This window comes from Ursus americanus, chromosome 18, assembly GCF_024610735.1.
Source record: "Ursus americanus isolate L20-20 chromosome 18, mUrsAme1.1.p, whole genome shotgun sequence".
NCBI lineage: Eukaryota > Metazoa > Chordata > Mammalia > Carnivora > Ursidae > Ursus > Ursus americanus.
Window position 1 is genome coordinate 57,468,432 of NC_142144.1, and position 19,352 is coordinate 57,487,783.

General features: G+C 36.2%; 1 protein-coding gene across 15 annotated transcripts in view; it reads left to right on the forward strand.

Annotated features, from left to right (window-relative positions):
* Window positions 1–19,352, forward strand: part of PTPRD (protein tyrosine phosphatase receptor type D) — a 2,182,843-nt gene that overhangs the window by 2,046,978 nt on the left and 116,513 nt on the right. For 11 of the 15 annotated variants that reach the window (XM_087869643.1, XM_045780711.2, XM_087869649.1 and 8 more), the window contains 3 exons: window positions 700–909; window positions 5,557–5,717; window positions 16,625–16,737. In XM_087869643.1, coding sequence (XP_087725769.1) covers window positions 700–909; window positions 5,557–5,717; window positions 16,625–16,737 — 484 coding nt within the window. The remainder of the gene's footprint in view (window positions 1–699; window positions 910–5,556; window positions 5,718–16,624; window positions 16,738–19,352) is intronic. The other 4 variants (XM_087869647.1, XM_087869650.1, XM_045780723.2 and 1 more) reach the window with 1 other exon arrangement.

Genomic DNA, 19,352 nt, shown 5'->3' on the forward strand with positions numbered 1-19,352 from the left:
GTTTCACCTGGGAAGATAATTCAATCTCTCCCGGGAACTATCAGCTCCACAAAAGCTGATGTCACGATAAATGTGACGAATAACCAAAAGGTTATTTAAGAAGCCAAAAAACCAAATCAAGCCACAAATTGCTAAATGAGTGACAATGTCTATTTAATACAAGTTTCAATTAGAACTTGGTCATTCGATTCTATTTCTGCTGATTTGAGGGAATTTGTATCGTATAAATGATCTCATTATTAAAACACCTAAAGTGGTACTACCCTCTCCAGAAGTTGATCATAATTGATGGCTTTATCTGAGGTTACTATTTGTTTAATAAATAACAATAATAAAACCTGCATGACAGGCTTTTGTGAATCAAGCTGACTTTTTTTACTTAGGTTTATAATGCACTCTGCCCTTTGAGAAGATTTCATTAGGATAGACAATGGTGTGAGCTACCAGTGAAGGAGGGGTCTGTTTGTCCTGTGGTGATAGCCCGGGCCTTGCGAGAGCAGTCTAGCACCTTACTTTAACAGCAAGACAAGCATTTGAAAGAAAGAACTGAGATTTAGTGATGCTGACATGGTGCATGAAATGTGGACAAATTGTATTTGAGTTGTTCCCAGTCCTGAATTAATTTCTCCCATGAAACCGTCATTAAGTTGGGTTATTGTTGTTTACATTTCTTTTTCTGTTTCCCACTTTTTCCTTAAGCTGCTTAAAGAGATATCTAGGAAACGCAGAAGCCTCCGATATGGGAGAGAAGTTGAATTAAAGCCATATATTGCCGCTCACTTTGACGTCCTTCCCACTGAGTTCACCCTGGGGGATGACAAACATTATGGTGGATTTACAAACAAGCAACTCCAGAGTGGTCAAGAATATGTCTTCTTTGTGTTAGCAGTGATGGAACATGCGGAGTCTGTAAGTTAACTGTGCTGGCATTTCTTTCCTTCGGTATTCTTACACATTTTCACCAGAGTATGGCTATTTGGAGGATAGGCAGCTATATCCATCCTAATTATTTCTCACGAGCTGTCATTAACTTAAGTGGAGCAACAGGCTGCCTAATTTTAAACACTGTTGAGTAACCTGCTTGAGATTTCATTAAAAACAAGGCTGTGTCTCTAATGACGCAGACTTTTTGGCTTATGAAGTGCCGAATTGATAGGACATGGTTCTTGAAATCATCAATGTGACACGTATGGAAAGGAGAGTGGTACACATCACTGCTCAAAATCTCCTTCGTCATCCTTTAAAAATGACTGTTCTCAGAGAACTTTGTTTGATTAGTTTAGTTCCTAAACTATCAAGGTCTGCGATTAAACATAGTATATTTCCAGGTATTTAAAAATACTGATTGAGGGTGATTGTGTTTTCTTCTTCTAAACTGCCAGTGAGCCCACAATCTCTACCCAATTCACAGGGAAGGTCTGTCTAGGAAAAAGGCAAGCACAGCCAGCTCCTTTAATTATAGCAATTTACCAATGACTTTATCAGTGAAAAGCTAAGAATGTTACAAAATAATTCAATAAAACAGAGAATTCCTAAGGTACTCTAAATAATGAGTTGTCTTCTTTTATGTAATTCATCTTGCTCTTATGTCGTTTTATGCTTCAGTTGCTGTGAATGTTAAAAAAAAGAGAGCAAGGAGGAGAAATTGTAGCTGTAAAGGGGGGGTGGGTTTTGAAGTGGCAGTTCACATTAACATTTAATATACATTCTCTAACTGTATCTTTCTAATAGGGACCTAAAACTGACAGGCGTGGCAGCTCAGTTGAGCCAGTCACTTCCCCTATAGAGGAAGCCTGAGATGTATCAAAGATTTCTTCACCTCAGGTGTTAGCACATACAGTGGGGCTTCTCTTCAAATGACTAAAGGAATTCCCTCGTGGAAAATCAAAACACAAAGGCAGCCTTTCTGCCTGGTTTACCTTTGTGCACAGGATGTCATTTGAAAACAAAGTGACGGGCTCCCTGGAATTTTAATGCACGGATATGCTTTCTCTTTTTAGTTGAAGGTTTTAAGGCAGAACATCAAGGGAATAGAATGTTAGAAATCATCTTTTTCTTTCTTGTTTTTAATGACTTTTAGATATGTGAAGTAATTTTCTTTACATAGCTCTAAGATGTTTCAGAAACCACATTCAGACCATTGAGGTAGATCAGAGAATTCAGCAAAGAAGAGAAGCCTCAGCAGACCATGCAGGCTGATGGCAACACTGTCAGAGACTCTACTCTGGTTTGAATTCTCCCAGACGTTTCCAGTGTTTAAATGCATTACCAGTGATGAAGAGTCTCCCCGTCCGTTAGTATGTCATTTCACTGGTTCATTAATTATGTGATTAGGACTTTTTCTCAATAAATTATCTGAATCACCCCTTTTCTCCATCATCTTTCTCAACAATGCTCTTTATGTGTTGTATGTTTTCAGACCAGTATCTACTTTATAGAAAAGACTTGTGTCCAAACTAATACAGTGGTGGCAGTGATACCATCATTTTGCAAGCCTCCAATTTTTATAAATAATTACAACACCTAACCACTCCCAGGGTAGGCTGATAATTTTCATAGAGAAAATACCCACCCCCCCCCCAAGAAGTGAGATCTCCCTAGTCCATTATTGCCTCATCTTAAGAGTATCAGAGTACTGGTTTAGAATGACCAAAGACTATTACCCCTACACATTGAACAAGTTTTAATTTTCATGAGGCTAGTATCATTTTACAGTTTTGTTTTGTTTTCTTTTCATTTTCACATATCTCTCTTTCCTGATTTGGGTTGGAAATCTGTGTGCTTTGGGAAAACCTCTACCTAGATTTGTATCTTGGCTGACCAAGATTATTATCTCAAAGGCCCCTGGTAAAGAATTTCAAATCACAGACTTTTGTTTACTTTTGTCTGCCAAACAGTTTGAGTGTGACCTACAAGATGGAAAGGGGAAAGTACAAACCAAAACAAACAATTATATAAAGAATCATGTTTCTTGGATATTTAGCGTCTTTGCCAAGTCCTTACACTGTACATATCTTTTTTTTTTTTAGCTGCTTCTGAGAAGGTTGGAAATGTACTGAATTTTTATCTTTTGACACATTAGAAAATCTGGAAATGTAGTCAGTCTCTTTCCTAACTACAGTGGGGAAAGTGGGAAAGAAGAATAGAATACAAACATTTAGTGGGGCGTATGCCCTCCAGAGTGACCACTAAGCTTTCTGCACTTAAATTCAGAATATATGCCCTAAATTAATTCTTTAAATGCAGATGAAAAAAATAGATATATTTCCTAATCATGGAGAAATGAGAATATTCTCTCATGTCTTGATAAGATCAGCCATTTGAAAAAATGGACATTTTCTTTTATTTGACAGAGCTTTGTTGGGAACTCATCGAGTGCAAAGCTCTGTGCTAGCTGCTTTAAGTGTACAGGCACAAACGGTGTGTGAATCCCTACCTTCCTGGAGTTTACAGTTTCGTTAAAGAGAGTAAGGTATATGCACAGATAAAATAGGAAAATAGAGTTTAATGGATACCATTAAAAAAGTAATAAAGGACTACCTGAAATTTTAAAAAATTGTTTTTACCTGTATTTTGAGAAATGACTGATTATTTCCAGTTAAGGAGCGGTAGCTTCACTGGAGGCAGTATTTAAGTGGGGCCTTGGAGATCAGTGAGATTACAGGAGCTAAATGTTGTGGAACTTGTGAGAGGGTTAAAGAGAAAGAGCAGAGCATTTAGGGAACAGTAGCAAGAAGCTCACTATGATGGAAAATGTAGTATGTGATACAGAAGCTTAAAATAAAATCTTGGAGGCCCTTAAGATCCATGCTAGGAAGGTTAGTGTTTATTTAGAAATCACCAGAGAGCCTCCTGAAGATTTTACAGCCACAGTTTAGGATAATAACTCTAGCAGCAGTAGAGACTGTTAGAGGAAGAAAGAAATTCTTGGTATGGTTTGGGTGGGCATGAATGAGGTCCTGAAGAAAAGTGGTACCCACGAGACTGGAAAGAGGGTAGATTGGCCTTAGGGTCATTGGCAAAATAACATCAGTAGTTTTTTATTCCTAGGTATTGAGAAATGAGAAAAATTAGCAAGTTGGAAGGAGGATATATCTAGCAAGCAGGGAAATAGCACATGCAATTCTTAATTTGCAGGTATAGATGTAGGAATCTCTAACAATAATTGGAAATGAAGGTCTGGGACTTAGCAGAGTTTCTGAGTTTAGAAACATTAATCAGGAAGCAATCTGCATAGAAGTTAGTAGTTAAAAGTAAGGATGACCTTGCCAGAGAAGGGAGAAAATGACTAGCAGAAAATAAAACTTAAGAATCCTGGCACAGGATGGATTCAGAGGTGGTCATGATCAGTGGGCAAGATTAGAATGGGACCAGTTCAGTACAGAAGTACGAGAACCAGTGGAGGAATTTTAAATAAGGCTCAGTCAACTATGGCAAATCTGGAAAAGATGTCTGGAAGGGACTGAATAATGACAATTTGATTTAGCAAATGAGAAAACAGAATCAGTGGTAGTGTTGGAGTGAGAAGAGATAAGAAGCTAGTGGGAGGAGCGGTGGGGCAGCCCATGGATGTGGATTGGTCTCTATTGGAAAAGGTAAAGTTCAGACCTTACATGGGGAGGGCAGACAGTACTGGGCTAAGAGAGCCTGAAATGAGACAGAGCAATATAGGATGTTATAAAAACAGAATTCATAGTAGTCAGTCCATCCCTTCACCAAGTAACTATGTATTTTTTCCCAACTTCATTTAGGGAAACTTAACCAATATAATTATATATTTAAAGTGTACAACATGATGATTTAATGTACAATATACATTGTGGAATGGTTACCAAGATCAAGATAATTAGCATATCCATCTGCTCACATAGTTAGCTCTTTGCGTGTGTGTGTCTGTGTGCATGTGCTAAAAAATACTTAAGATCTACTCTCAGCAACTTCTAAGTATATAATACTGTATTATTGACTATAGTCACCATGCAGTACATTAGATCCTCAGAACTTCTTATAACTGAAGTTGTACCCTTTGACCTATGTGTCTCCATTTCCCCCTCCCTAAATACTGACATCTTCCCTATAAATGTTTACTGTTTAAATTTGGTCTCCTTAACTGGCTGGTAATGTCTTTAGGGCTGGAACTATAATATTTCTGTTGATTTCCACACGATACATAACACCTTGGCACAATGTAAATTCTCACTGAATATTTTGTAAATGGTTAACTGTTTTACTTTATACTTCATAAGATCATTTAATATGTCATATATAGATCCCGATGAAAATGTGTCTGCAGAGTAATTTATACTATCAAAAATGATTTTATTAGAAAATATTTCACTCTACAAGGAAATTTACATTGCAAGACCTCTTTACTTTTTCCTCCCTCCTCCCCTTTCTTCCACCTCTTCTCTCATCCCTTTCCCTCCCCTCCTTTTTCACTGACATTGTTTCATATACTTAACATCGCATCCACTAAGTCCTGGCTTCTTCTAATGCTATAGATACGCACTAGAAAGCCTTTAGTTTATAAGTAACATAGACTCTGTTCTTCCTCAGAAGATGTATGCAACCAGTCCCTACTCCGACCCCGTTGTATCAATGGATCTGGATCCACAGCCAATCACAGATGAAGAAGAAGGCTTGATCTGGGTTGTAGGTCCTGTCCTTGCAGTGGTCTTTATCATCTGCATTGTCATAGCTATCCTTCTTTATAAAAGGTAGGTTTGCCCAATATTTCTATTGCAATCTTGGTAATCCTTCTATGGTCATTATGTGGTTGCTATTAATGAAATACTTCAGTGAAGCCCCCATAATCGTTGGAATATGTTTCCATTAGATTAGAATGAAATGTAAAGATTGTGCTGTTTCAAATCCCATTCAAGTGTGGTATAGACTTTCTTGCCCAGCATTCATAGATCCTAGCTTTGGTCTTATGAGCTACTTTATGCATTAGGAGCTCTTTGAGTGGCACTTTGCAAGACATGAGTAAATTCACAAGCAGATAATTCCAAGCTTGCATATGATAGCATTAGATGATTAATTGCTCAATTTCAACATGGTTTTAGAAATACTATTACAAATTTGCACATTTATGCCCATTCCATATGTCTAGTGAGTGCATGAGCTAAGATTTTGTCCTGTAGCTATTTCTCAAAACAGTGAAAGTAGCTAAAATCTGAAGATAAAGGAAGGGAATATGTGGAAGAGAATGAATTTTTTTCTTTCTCTTTCTATAACCTTTATTCCAATAGTGAATTCTATTTGTGTCCAAGAAGGGATATAAGGTACCATTTTCCTTTAAAAAACTAAACTACAAACTCGGCCTTTATACTCCCAAGTTTTGATCCAATTTAGTGTCTTTGACTGCAATTACAATGCAAATAATCCACATCTACCCCATGTTTTCTGATCTTCCACCCTTTTCAATTACATTTCTGCCTCCTGTATAGTAAGCTAGATTCCTTCCCCCTAGTCTTAGTCAGTTGGAAAGAATACATTAGTAATTCTTTCCCTAAATCCTTTCTGACTTAAAAACTATACAATATTAAAATATATAAAATTATAAAATTAACATTATAATTATTCTCTTAAACACATTAGAATGACTAAATCTGAATTATCTCCCTTAATATCACTTTTTATTTTCTTCCAATCCAAATTTTATTTTTATGAAACTTCAATCTATGTTTTCTTTGTAGTGTGCCATCTTTTAGAATGCTACTATGAAGATGATCTCTTCCCTCTACTATGACATAGCCTCCCGCCCTCTCTCCTCTAATAACCTTGACTTTCAAAATCAGATGAGAATATCTTCATTTTGATTCTTGCTGACATGCTTAATCTGATAATCTTATTTCCATTATCTCTTTTTCCTATTTTTCTAGCTCCCTTAACTGGGTTTATATTAATTATTTCTACCTGTATTCTTTTGTTAAGCATCTTCTTCTTATGTACCTGGAATAGTCTTCTCCTCCTCCTTCTTCTTTCTTCTTCTTTCTTCTTCTTCTTCTTCTTCTTCTTCTTCTTCTTCTTCTTCTTCTTCTTCTGCTGCTGCTGCTGCTGCTGCTTTTAAATAACTCCTTCTCAACTTAAAAAAATATCCTTTAAGACACTTGTCCTTTGCAAAACTTTCTCTTATCAGGCTGTATTCCATTTTATTTCAGTGTAAAGAGAGGGTTGAAAAGAAAAGACAAAGAGAGTTCATAACCATAACCCATTAAATTGCCTATCCTATTTTAGACTTAGGAAGAAGGAAAAAAGTATCCATCATTATTCTTTTTTCCCTGATCACTGCCATCACTCCGTTATCCATACTATAAGATGGCTGAAAAAGCAAGTAATTGAAAGCCAAACTCTTAGATGATAGTTTCAGTCTTCCCATCCCAATCCATATTGTATCAGTGTGCATTTGGTTGCCTCTGTCTTGTGTAAGGAGTAAGAGCAGGAAGCTCAAAGTGCCCACATGCCCCAGGACAATAGCAAGTCCTGAGTGGATTCGATCAGGAACTGGTACCCTGTGCTCTTCATGTGCTGCACTTACGACCTGAAGAGAAAATAATAATAAAAGACTAAAAATAGAATTATCATTGTTTTCTGTGATATTTATTTAGGTGGCCAAATCCTACTGTGGGAGTCAGATCAGAAAGTGCTTGCTGATGGTTTCATTTCTAGACCATGGCACATGCCATTTTGTGATTATTCAAAATGAAAAAAAAATGCTTGCTGTATTTTTTTAAGTTGTGTTTCATTCGGCTATATCTGGCTATCATTAAGTCATGTCACTTAACAGAGATGTGTAAGGCATTTGTGAGTTATGTAAAAGTGAAGAAATAGGATTATAACCTTGATAATTTTTAAACATTTATAATTAAGTTTTCCTTGCCTCATGTGCATGTGCTTGGGGAAAAATTCAACTTGGTTATATATTTTTTGTAATCCTGCAAAAAGAGGCATCACATTTAAAGATTTTATGACTCTGTTAAAATAGAGTTGCATTTTAGTGTGTGCATATGTAAGCATCGTCTAATGCAATTGTTGGGAAATGCACACATCCTCGAATGCTAAGTATATTTAGCCAACCATCTGAAGGCCCATGAAGCATTTCTGAAATAGAAATGCTTGCTTCAGCAGTAAAGAACATTCCTGACTTGAAATTCAAGTAGACCCAACAATGTCCTTCTTGATTATCATGAGGCAGTTCAAGAGGAAATCTTCTGTAGGCAATGAATAGTGTCTTTTATAGCTTGGATTCTGAGCAAAGTTAATTATATAATAAATACTTCACCCCTCTTTTTAGGTGCTTTTCAGTTTATACATAGATCATCTGTAATGACTCAGAATTGAATATCATCATCATTATTATTATCATTATTATTATTAAATATTATTGACTCACATTATCTTGATAGTCCCACTTATCACACACACCTGCTTAGAAAACTACTTGCCTTAGGAGTAGGTCTAGAGCTATGGATGTTTTCTTCATTTAAAGAAGCATATTTTATAGATCTGTGTGAAGAGACTGAGACTTATTCCTATTAAGTATATTGATGTGGAACTAGTGCACTCTTTTATCTGACATTGTGTTTATTTGACTCTAGTTTTAATCTAGTAATTTTTAAACCTATAATACATTGATAATCAATGGAAAAACAGCATCAACTGAGGCTTGTAAGGACCCTAAAATACCTGCTGAACCATAAGAAAATTAAAATATATTTAGTAGGTCTTTAGTGTGATGAATTCTCTTGTCCTATGATTTTTTTAAGTTTTATTCTCTATATGTGATATATTCAAGCTTTCAAAATATGAATTACAGTGATTAAATGGTAGCAAGGATTAGAAGAATAGTAATCAGAAAACCAGGAATCAGGGAACCTGAGTCCTAGCTCTGTGACTAGGTAGCTAATTGGGGTAGAAAGACATGCTAACACTCTGGGCCTCAGTTTCCTTGTTTATAAAGTAAGTGGGTAGACTAAATGACTGAATCTTTTTAATAATAATGTTCTGTAATCTGACAACATAAAAATCCAAGTAATAGAATTATTGCTATAACATTTCTGCCTCCAGTGTGCATTTGTTTTTTAAGTATGATTCCTGGTTGTTCTTCATCCATCCACCCTACAAAAAAAGAAAAGAAAAAACTCCATAAAGCAAATGAACACTTAGATTTCCATCTACCCTGTACACTTGTCCATGTGTACGGCTTTTTAGTCATTAGTTCTAGAATGGTCCAGGAATTATTTATATAGAAGATATTTGAAAATAAAATGTAAGCCTGACTATATGGAAAAACATTTCAAGATGGATGAAAAGTATTTATTATGTACTATGGAAGAAAAGAAAATATGGATTAGGAGGTTGGAAGGATCTAAGACACTATCTAAACAAAATTAACATCCTTAAATAGTAATAGTTTAACCTAAATAGGCATTGTGGACAGAGTAAATAATTCCCATCCCCACCTGCAGATGTTCATGTGTGAAAGCCATGGGGTAGATGGGACTAAAACACAGACTTCAGATTTTGAAGCTTTTCCCCCAGTTCCAACATTAGCCACTCTCTGTGGACTGTGACTCATTAGTCTTCTCTTTTTGTATCAACTTTACATATATTTCCAAGATGTCATCAAAGAAAGAAATATAGATCAGGATGTTTTGAGATGCTACAGAGAAGTATGCTGACATGCCCAACCACACTGGACAATGCTGATTGATTCTGCCTTCTAGCCTTTGAATAGACCCTTCCATATACCTGAAACACCTTTCCTCTGACTCGCCGGCCTCTCTTCTTGACCTGGCTAACTGTAAAACATCCCTTAGAAGTAATCTAAGATGCCATCTACTAAATAAAAAGCCTTTCTGGGTGCCTCCCTCTTGCCCTGTTCTCTCTAACAGTTCAGGCTGCCCTAGGGGTGGTCCCTTGTCTATACTCTTCAAAGCACTTTCTGGTTATCATTGTCACAGAACCACACATTACTGGACTTGCTCATATCCTTGTCTTTCTTGGCCCCACTAAACTGTATGTCAAGAACTCTGTCATTTCCTCACTGTTATCCCTTAATGCTTAGTAGACTGCATGGCACAGAGGGATATTGAGTAATCAAATTTATACCAATCGAATAGCATTAACAAACTCCAAAGTCTATCCCCTCCACTTGTTTACTCCATCATACAATATCACCTTCATGTTGACTGGTAAGAGCTGTAATAAAACTCTTAGCCTATAATTTAAATGTATAAGTTCCCAAAGCCTTCAAACTTACATACTTGCACCAAATATATACCCACGTGTGTGGTGTGTCAGACATTTTTGTGGAAGGAGTGAATCACACACTATGAATTTGTTCATCAGAATACTCAACCTTTTAATATACAAAACTAATAATTCACTAAGTAGTTCTCTTCCATCCAAAGAAATGGATTCTCCTACAACTGACTCACTAAAGATCTCTGATTAAAAATGAGCAAGCTAGTGGTGCCTACGTGGCTCTGTCAGTTAAGTGTCCAACTTAATCTCGGCTCAAGTTTCATTCTCACGGTCATGAGTTCAAGCCCCGTGTTGTTCTCCATCCTGGTCATGAAACCTACTTAAAAAAAAAATGAGAAAGTTAGAAACATATATGTATGATTTTTAAAACCTGGGGCACTAGATAAATCATTTTAAAATTAGGAATACAAAGAATTAACCAGTATGTTTAGTATCACTTTTGTTATTCTCTTTGTATGTGTGTGTTTGTAAATTTAAATGTGGGTTTTGTATTTTCGAAAGGAGATAGACCGGATTATCTTAAAGCCAGATTCTTTAGCGACTCGAGTATATATTTCATTGGCATTAAGGCAGACTTAGTATCCCTATTTGGGATTTGAGAACTCACCAAATACTTTGCAATTCACCTCACCATGGGGAATATTTAGATTAATTTTTTTCAGGTGAAAGTTATACTCTCTGCATAAGGAACATAGTTATCTAGACAGTCCACATATTATCACATGAGCACAAGCTAGATGTGTTTCACAGATAGCAGCACTCTTTGACTAGGAAAATATCTGTCATGTCAATGGCTGGTAATAAAAGGCTTCCAGGATTAGCCCAGCAATATAGATGGGTCATGCTCTGTAGATTTATAATGATGAGTATTACTTTTTCCAAAACTGAAAATGTATTTGATCTTTTATTGGAAAAAAGATTTATGATAACCTTACTTGTCAAAAGGAGTTTGAAGAAATCATTTTTGCCACTTTATTACCTCCTAGTGTATTATACCATTGTGCACATTTTTGTGCAGTTCAACACAATTTGCAGATATTTTATATCGTTAAATGAATAACATACCTCTTAACTGAAGATTTAGTTTTAGATGAACAAATTTCTTATATGGAATTATGTCATATTCCCATTAAGTACATTAGTAGTTTCCTCATGTCATGTATTGTAAAAAGCATATTATATCTCTACCATCAAACACTTTCTGGGAAATAATTGTGGCAATATTATGTAGGTTGATGGATAAGAGTGAATGTGACATTAACATATGCACAAAAAATGCTTTAGTTAGTTATGTACCCTCATGTCCTCGATTTAATTCATAATTACAGGCCTTTAAAGTTTTGATACACTGTCATTTCCTAATGTGTGTCAGTTAATGTGTCCCTGCTTGTGAGCAGTGTTTCTTAAATCTTGGTTGTCATAGTTACTCTTGTTACCACTGGCCAACTAACATTTAGCCTTTCTTTTTCTTTTTTGCTGCATTAAAATGGAGCAGTAAACCTGACAGGTGAGGAATAGAGAACAAACCCCTTTAATGCTCAGTAATAGGTACCAGTAGCCTTTGGAAGTATTGAGGGGGTGAGGGTGGAGGTTGGATATAAAAGGTATTACATGGCAAGTGGAAGATGGACAAAGCCTAGATTTATAAAATATTAAAACGATTGGTATTAAAATGATTCTGGGGAAATAAATTAGTTTGTTTATATAAAAAGAATTAACAAATCTTCCAAATTTAGAAGGTAATGAAACCAGTCTGAATTTTGTTTTAATGAGCATTTGTATGTGTTAATGTGTCTACAGAACAGAAATGTGAGGTGTCCCATAAGACGTTTGTTTTGTTTTGTTTGTTTTTACTCAAGACCAATTTTTAAGTTTGATCTGACGTCACCTCCTGATACAGGAACACTACTGGGATTTTCATATCCTGCAAATATTGGTGGCCATGCCTTTGTGAAAACTCTTATATGATTCCAAATTATTTTCTGTGTTTTCCAGAATCAACTAATAATAGCAGCAGCAGCAATAGTAGTAGTAGTAGTAATAATAATAATAATACATAATGGTAGACTAGCTATCTGTGTGATTATTATATGACTGGTCCAATCTAACCTACCTTTCTAACTTACATCTATATATCTATATATGTGTATCTATCTATATATTCATATTTATATCGATAGATACAAATTTCTGATAAAACTTAAACGAAGAAAAGGGTCTCAGTGCTCATCTCAATTGCCTTCCTCCCAATGCTGTATCCCAGTAATTCCCGATACTTGTTCCCTGGACCAACAGCAGAAGCATCAGCATCACCTGGGAACTTGAGAGAAATAGAAATTCTTGGACTCCCTACCCCAGAGTTAATGAATCAGAAAATCTGGGTGTGGGTGTAGCATTCTGCAGTTTAGGAAGCCCTCCCAGGTGATTTGAATGCATGCTGAAGTTTGAGAATCATGGCTGTATTATTTTCCCTAAAATCACTTAACACTGGTCAGCAAGCTACTTTCATTGATAGAAAACTTAGTACTTCTATCGGTTGTCTTTATATATATATATATATATATATATATATATATATATATATATATATATATATATATATATAACTAGTTGTCATTAATCCAGCTAAAAACACATGCAAGTAGGTTGTTTTTTGTTTTGTTTTTTTTAGTTGAAACACAAAACACTTTGAACCCACTTAATATACTCAGAGATCTACCTTTCCATTTAATACTGTCCACATTTTATAACATTATCACTGCCTTCTGGTTCCATTAAGATGAGAGAGTTGGCTCTCTTTTTTTTCAGAACCACTAATTAAACATTTATTGAATATTCAAGGTACTAAAAGTGAGTTTATAATATTCTTAATTAAATGATACTTTATGTATTATGCTTTGGAATGATCTAAGTCCTATGTGGGTAACTTTACAAAAGCATACATCTAATGTATACATGAAAGGACTAGAAATTTCCTTCAATAACTTTATTCTTTATAGAATATATAAATAAATAAAACATTTCAATTTCTAAAAAGTTACAACATTTAACCTAGACATCATCTCCTAACTTTCTTCCTCTCTTTCATACATGAAGAAATTGAGAAGTATGATAGTTGCCTTCCCCAAGAAGATACACAGCAATAGTGGCAGAGTGGGTTGCATTTTTAAAGGCATCAGAATCAGTGTGTGAACTGACTTCTTTGAATATTAATTGTAGGGATTTCAGATAAATATATCTGTCTTCCAAGAGCCTTGGCCCATATGTCTGAATACCTTTGCTCTGTAAGTAGATTCCCTCCCACTTTATCCCTAGATGAGAGCCAGGTGAGAATAAATGAAAATAAAAAGCCCCTGAGACCACAGAGTAGCATTTTTGTTATACCGGATCCACATACCAAACCACCACACATGTTTATACTCCTAGCAGTTCCCATAATATCTGAAATGTCATGTGACCTTGCTTTTCCTTTTCACCCATATAACTCCAACACATGGTAGATATTTCTCTCTGCAGGAAGTAAACTTACAGTAGGACTTTATAATCTTAATAGAAAAAAATAAAATACCAAGGCAAAACTCAGATCATTTTGGAGTCACTATTCTTTGCTTTTTTCTAATTGAAAATGAGAATAATGAGACCTCTGAAAACTTAGGGAAAATGTGTGACTACATCCATTCATGTTGGGACTGATTTAAACCATCATATGCCATTTAATACTGTATGGCAGTAATTCTATTTTTGAAGCTCTTTACCATTATTACCAATGATGACCAAACTCTTCATCCCGCAAACATTTCTTAGAAATCCTTTCTGTTGGAAAACAACCATTTTAGCACATTTATGTTTAAAAATAATGTGTCAAAAGTGTGGGCAGCCAGAATTACCCATGTTGTGATCACCAGAACTTAACTAAGCAAAACAAAATTTTAGCAGCTGGTTTTCTGAGATGGTTAGGATTTTTGAAATCTGAGATCTTGGAGGTCATTTATTTGAACAGATAAAGTGAGGAAGAAGTTAGTTATTAAATGTCAGGGTGCCCCACACCCCACCCCACTTCATCAAAAGTATAAATTGCAATTTTAGTCCCCAGCTCTGGGTTTTGAGATTCATCTAGGCAACAATATGTGATATGCACCTTTCCTGGCAACAGAGAAACAGACTAAATTTCTTTAGAGAGTATTCTTTTCTGACCCTTTGTCTCAGCATCACTCAGCCTGGCCTCAGTGAAAAAGAAGATAAGGAGTATGTCCCACAGTACCTGCAGGAGTGACCTAGTTTCCTTGCCCAGAAATTTCTACATCTGGTTCCATAATCCTGCAAGAATGACAGTGGAGACACTTTGAGAAGGGATAAAAATCCAGGTTTGAATCATTAGGTCTGGCACATCAGTAAAGAAATGTATCTGTGCCGACTCGTGGGGGGAAAAACAAACAAACAACAAACCTAAGAAAGGCCTTTGGGGTTCCCTGAAGTGAGAAGACCAAGCATGTGTTTGTCATACAGGGGACTGTCTGACTAGCAGTTGGTGGCATTTCATTAGCCTGTTTAGATTCTGTGTCTTTGGTGGTAAAATGAATCTCTGTGAGGGAATACCCACAACCTAAACACAAGGACATTTCTACTCTGAAACTGGTCACATGTCCTTCTTTCACATGGTCTTCGGAGCCACTCTTTCTCTTTCTTCTCACATCTTTCTTGCCAGCCCTCAGCTCTTATTTTCCTTCCCTTCTCATTTTCCACTCCATACAACTGGAACAGCCTGTACCTTTGGCACGCCTCAGATTCACTGCTCCCCTCTGATTGGTAGTATAGCTTGGCAGTACAGTCTGTCCTCAGGCTATACCTGACACCATTAGGTAGAAACAGGAAATCCTGAGACAGGTTAATTCAAGGTTCTGAGAGGGGAAGGTGTCCAACAGGACTCACCTAGGAAAATTCATTCCATCAACACGGTTTTGCCAAAGGCATTGCTCTTGAGCAAATCAAGCGTGCTTTCCCTTTGCATCAATCTTCCCTTCATCCCCTGGTTAGTTTTATTTTATACAGATGAGCAGAGATGGAAAGAAAGGCTATTTAACAGGAGCCCTCTGGCTAACCATGGAACGACCTGGGTGGCCCTGAATGAGATCCCATTGCCACAGCAACGCTAATGAACTGTGCTACAGTCATATCAGAAAGAGAAGGGAGTGTTCCTCAACACTGCTGTGCCCCTCTCCCCAAAGAAGAATGTCTTTGTTTTGAACAGGGGTGAGATGCTGGGATTATGACTGCAGCCCGGAGATCCTTGGAATCAGTATTTGAATAACAAATACGGAATAAAGCACTGCTTGAAAACACCTCCATTTCTTCGGTTTTTAATCTAATTTAGCCTTAAAGAAAATAGGTAGCACTCTGTGTTTGGAGGGTTCGAAAAAAATGAATAAGAAATCTTATGGAAAAAAAACCCTGACCTTTCTTGCATAGACATCCATTAATATTACATTATCACACCCTAAACAAAGGTATTTAATAAAACTAGTAGATAGTAATTAAAACAAAGATGAAATGAATTGTGTGAAGAATTACTTATAACAAGGCACTATTAACAGTTCCTTTGCCATGAATAATCATTGAAAGAGTGAGACACAGTAGGTGAAATTACTTTTTCTCTGATCTTTCTGTGATTGACTTTCATTAATGAAATATTAATCACAGCTTAACACCATAAACAGCCAACACTATTTTTTTTTTTATTTGAGAGAGAAAGGGGATGTTGGTCTTGAGTCATGCTAATTCTCCTTCCAGGTGTTAGGCTAACTTGGAACCTTAGAACACACTGTATTGGTCTGCCTTATGGGAAAATCCAATGCAGGTCCTCTTTGTAGCCATCAGTCATACAATCTTGGAAAGAGGAAGAAAAGGGTAAGGATTTAGCTCTTCAGCTTGAGACTCAGTAGTTTCAGAGGTTTTCTCTATGGTAACCACATTCATGGCTATTGGTACTCTATTAGTATTGGTTGTTAGGAGTACTTTGCCCTGTTCCTCACAAATTGAACCAGTGGATAAAGGAGATTTGCTGAACAAGGACTCAAGCTTCTCTCTCCAACACCCCCTTAAAGCCTAAAGGCAGAAACAATGAAGAATTTAATTCTAGAGCAGACTTTGAGATCATTCACTTAAATAAAAATTTTAGACTTGAGGAAACAGTCTAGACCAAGAGAGGAAAAGCATCCTGAACAAGGTCACAAAGCTGGCCTGTCAAATGGTTTAAAACAGAAAGTTGGGAGGGAGAGGGAGCTGCATGACTCTCTGCTTTTTAAATGTTTCTATTGTTTTTTTATTTTATTCTTACATTTTTATTTTCTCCCCATAGGAAGAGAGCAGAGTCTGACTCTAGAAAGAGCAGCATACCCAACAGTAAGGAGGTCCCTTCACACCATCCAACAGACCCAGTAGAACTGAGGCGCCTTAATTTTCAAACACCAGGTAAGAGGCAGGACTCATCTTGTCCATAATAGAGTATTTACTGAGTTTTTTTGGCCAGCTGATATTGCTTTGAGAGATAAATACATCACTTTAGAACAATTTTGTGTATCCTGCTTTTTAATTGTAATATTATGGAGATTCACCATAAATAAGTCTCGAAAGGAAAAAAAGTTCTTTTTGCAAATCTGAGGTGGAGTAGACAAGAGAAAACATATAATTCATCTTTAAGTTTTGGAAAAACTATAGTCTTGCAAGAATATCTACCATTTGGGGGGGTTTAACAAGTTTGTTATTTTTAAGGACACCTATCTGGCAAGAATTCAGTTTCTCATAAAGTGAATGAATGAATGGATGGATGTTGCATTATTCATTACATTGGGAAAGAAGAGATTTATTTTGTATTTCCCTATTAATTTGCGTCTGTGTTTCACTGAAGAAGGCGGGGAGGGAAGAGGAAGAGAAACACAGTGAGGCAAAAATTAGTTTCTTTTCAAATATCACCTATATAGCATGTAACTGGCCAATTTAGGTTTCTTATGGGGGAGACACATAACATGATTGAGAATAAGAAAAATACACTTGTTTCTTAAAGAACATTAAGTGCTTCAACAGAGCAAACCTGTCATTCCTGCTGAGGGGCATTTTGTACAATATTATTAATTGAGGCTAGCTCTATTTTGCTTTCTTTCAAGTAAATTTTATTTATACCAAATGAATGGAAAATAATAAATGGTAAAGGGATCTAAAAACATAAAACTAAGTGGCACTGTCATAATACCTAAGGATAATTAAGAAAGTAAAGAGCTGATCTAAGAAGTCTGATTTAAATTTGGTTGTGTTATTGTTAGCCAGATTGTCGGCAAATGTGTCGAATGGATGTCCTAACTCACAGTAGGATACACTACAAATTTGTTAAACTACACATTTGCAGTGAATTACTTTGAATAGAATAGAACTTATTGTATTTGGCGTATTTTCTCTTTTACATGTAGACGTATCATGGTAACTAGTAACACTTCAGTTGAAAGAAGTGTCTGGCATTTTCAAATGGCTATACAAATCATCATCATAAATGTGGGTCATTTTTAAAGTTTTATCTCAAAGGAGGTTAGACTTTTTAAAAATCAGTTTTTTAATAGCAAAGATATACCTCCAACAGCATAAAGGTAGAAGAAAATGTTCATTTAGCCAAAAATTTCCTGTATGTATTTTTTTAAAAGGCTGATAAATGTGGACTACGCACATGTGATGATGATTGAACAAACCTATGCAGTTCTCTGGGACCGTTGTAGTCTCATAGATGCTCCCCGTTCAGTCTCTATCTAGCTACCCCATTAAGGCAACTGGATATGAATTGAGCTTCTACAGTAAACCTTCTCAGTTCATTTTCTGAAATAGTAGTGTACTGACTTCTTTAGGCTATAGGCAACTTCTTAATAATAGACCCAGGAATTCATGTACTTTTCAATTTGGCCAAACCAATGTATAGAAGACCTAAAAGCCACAGAGATGACGTGCTATAGGATTTCTTTACAAGAGCAGCGCATTGTGGAAATGGAGAAAATGATTGTTAATCAGTACCTTGCTGCTCAGCCCTGCCCCTGTCTCCTCTGGCTTTTATATGAAGTGTGATCTATAGTGGAAACAACCTTGGTTTTCTAGCAGAGACAGAAGCGTAGTATAGGGTGAATGGAAAGTCAAAGATAGCCCCAGAAGAAAAGAACCAGTGGGAGTTCTCTCCCTCATCTATTCTAGCACCAGCAGAGTATGCTTCCAGGCATAAATAGGAAGCATGGATGGGAACTGTGTAGAAAGGATTATTAGCAGAGTGCAGGCAAGTACAAACAAGGAAGGGAATAGAAATGACTTCAAGCAAGAGACCTCCATCTATAAGTACTTCTCACTTTTATGGGCAGTTTTGCAAATATGGTCAAATTAAAAAGTTTATAAAGAAACTAATTTTCCCAGTAAATGTGGGAATATTAGATCCATTTAAGAGAGAGTCTATTAAATTTCACAGAAGTGCATGGAAAGGAGAATAAATGTTGCAGTTGAAAGGACATTGCTTATGTCATCAATAGCTTTACAAAATTGAAATGCAGGCCTAAGTTTATAGAAGGTATCGTTTATAGAAAGTTAGGCTTATTACATCAAATGGGTAATGGAATAAAGTGAGCAAAATGAATAAAGAGGGAGAAAGGAGATTTAATAGTGGAAGAGAATAGAACAGGAGAAATTGTCCTAAGGTCCTAGCACATCTGCTCACTGAAGAAGCACTACGTTGTGCCTTTTAGCTCCGGTAAGCAATCTACTTGAGCTTGATTTGTTGAAACAGTCTATTTGCCTCCCAAATTTGATGATGTGGCCTGCTGTTCTGGAAATTTCACCAGTTGACAAAGAATATAGACTCAGCTATTAATGTGAAATTCAAAAAAATGTGACCATTTGCTCCAGCCAGTACAGATTCAAGCGATGGCTGCAAATCGTCTTAATTACTTGCCAATAGGATAATAGGTAGGGTTGTTGATCAAATAACACTTTTGTACTTTTTCCTCTCCTCTTGTTCACAAATAATCAAGAGCTTTCCTGGATGATGCAATAAAATGACTCCTTTA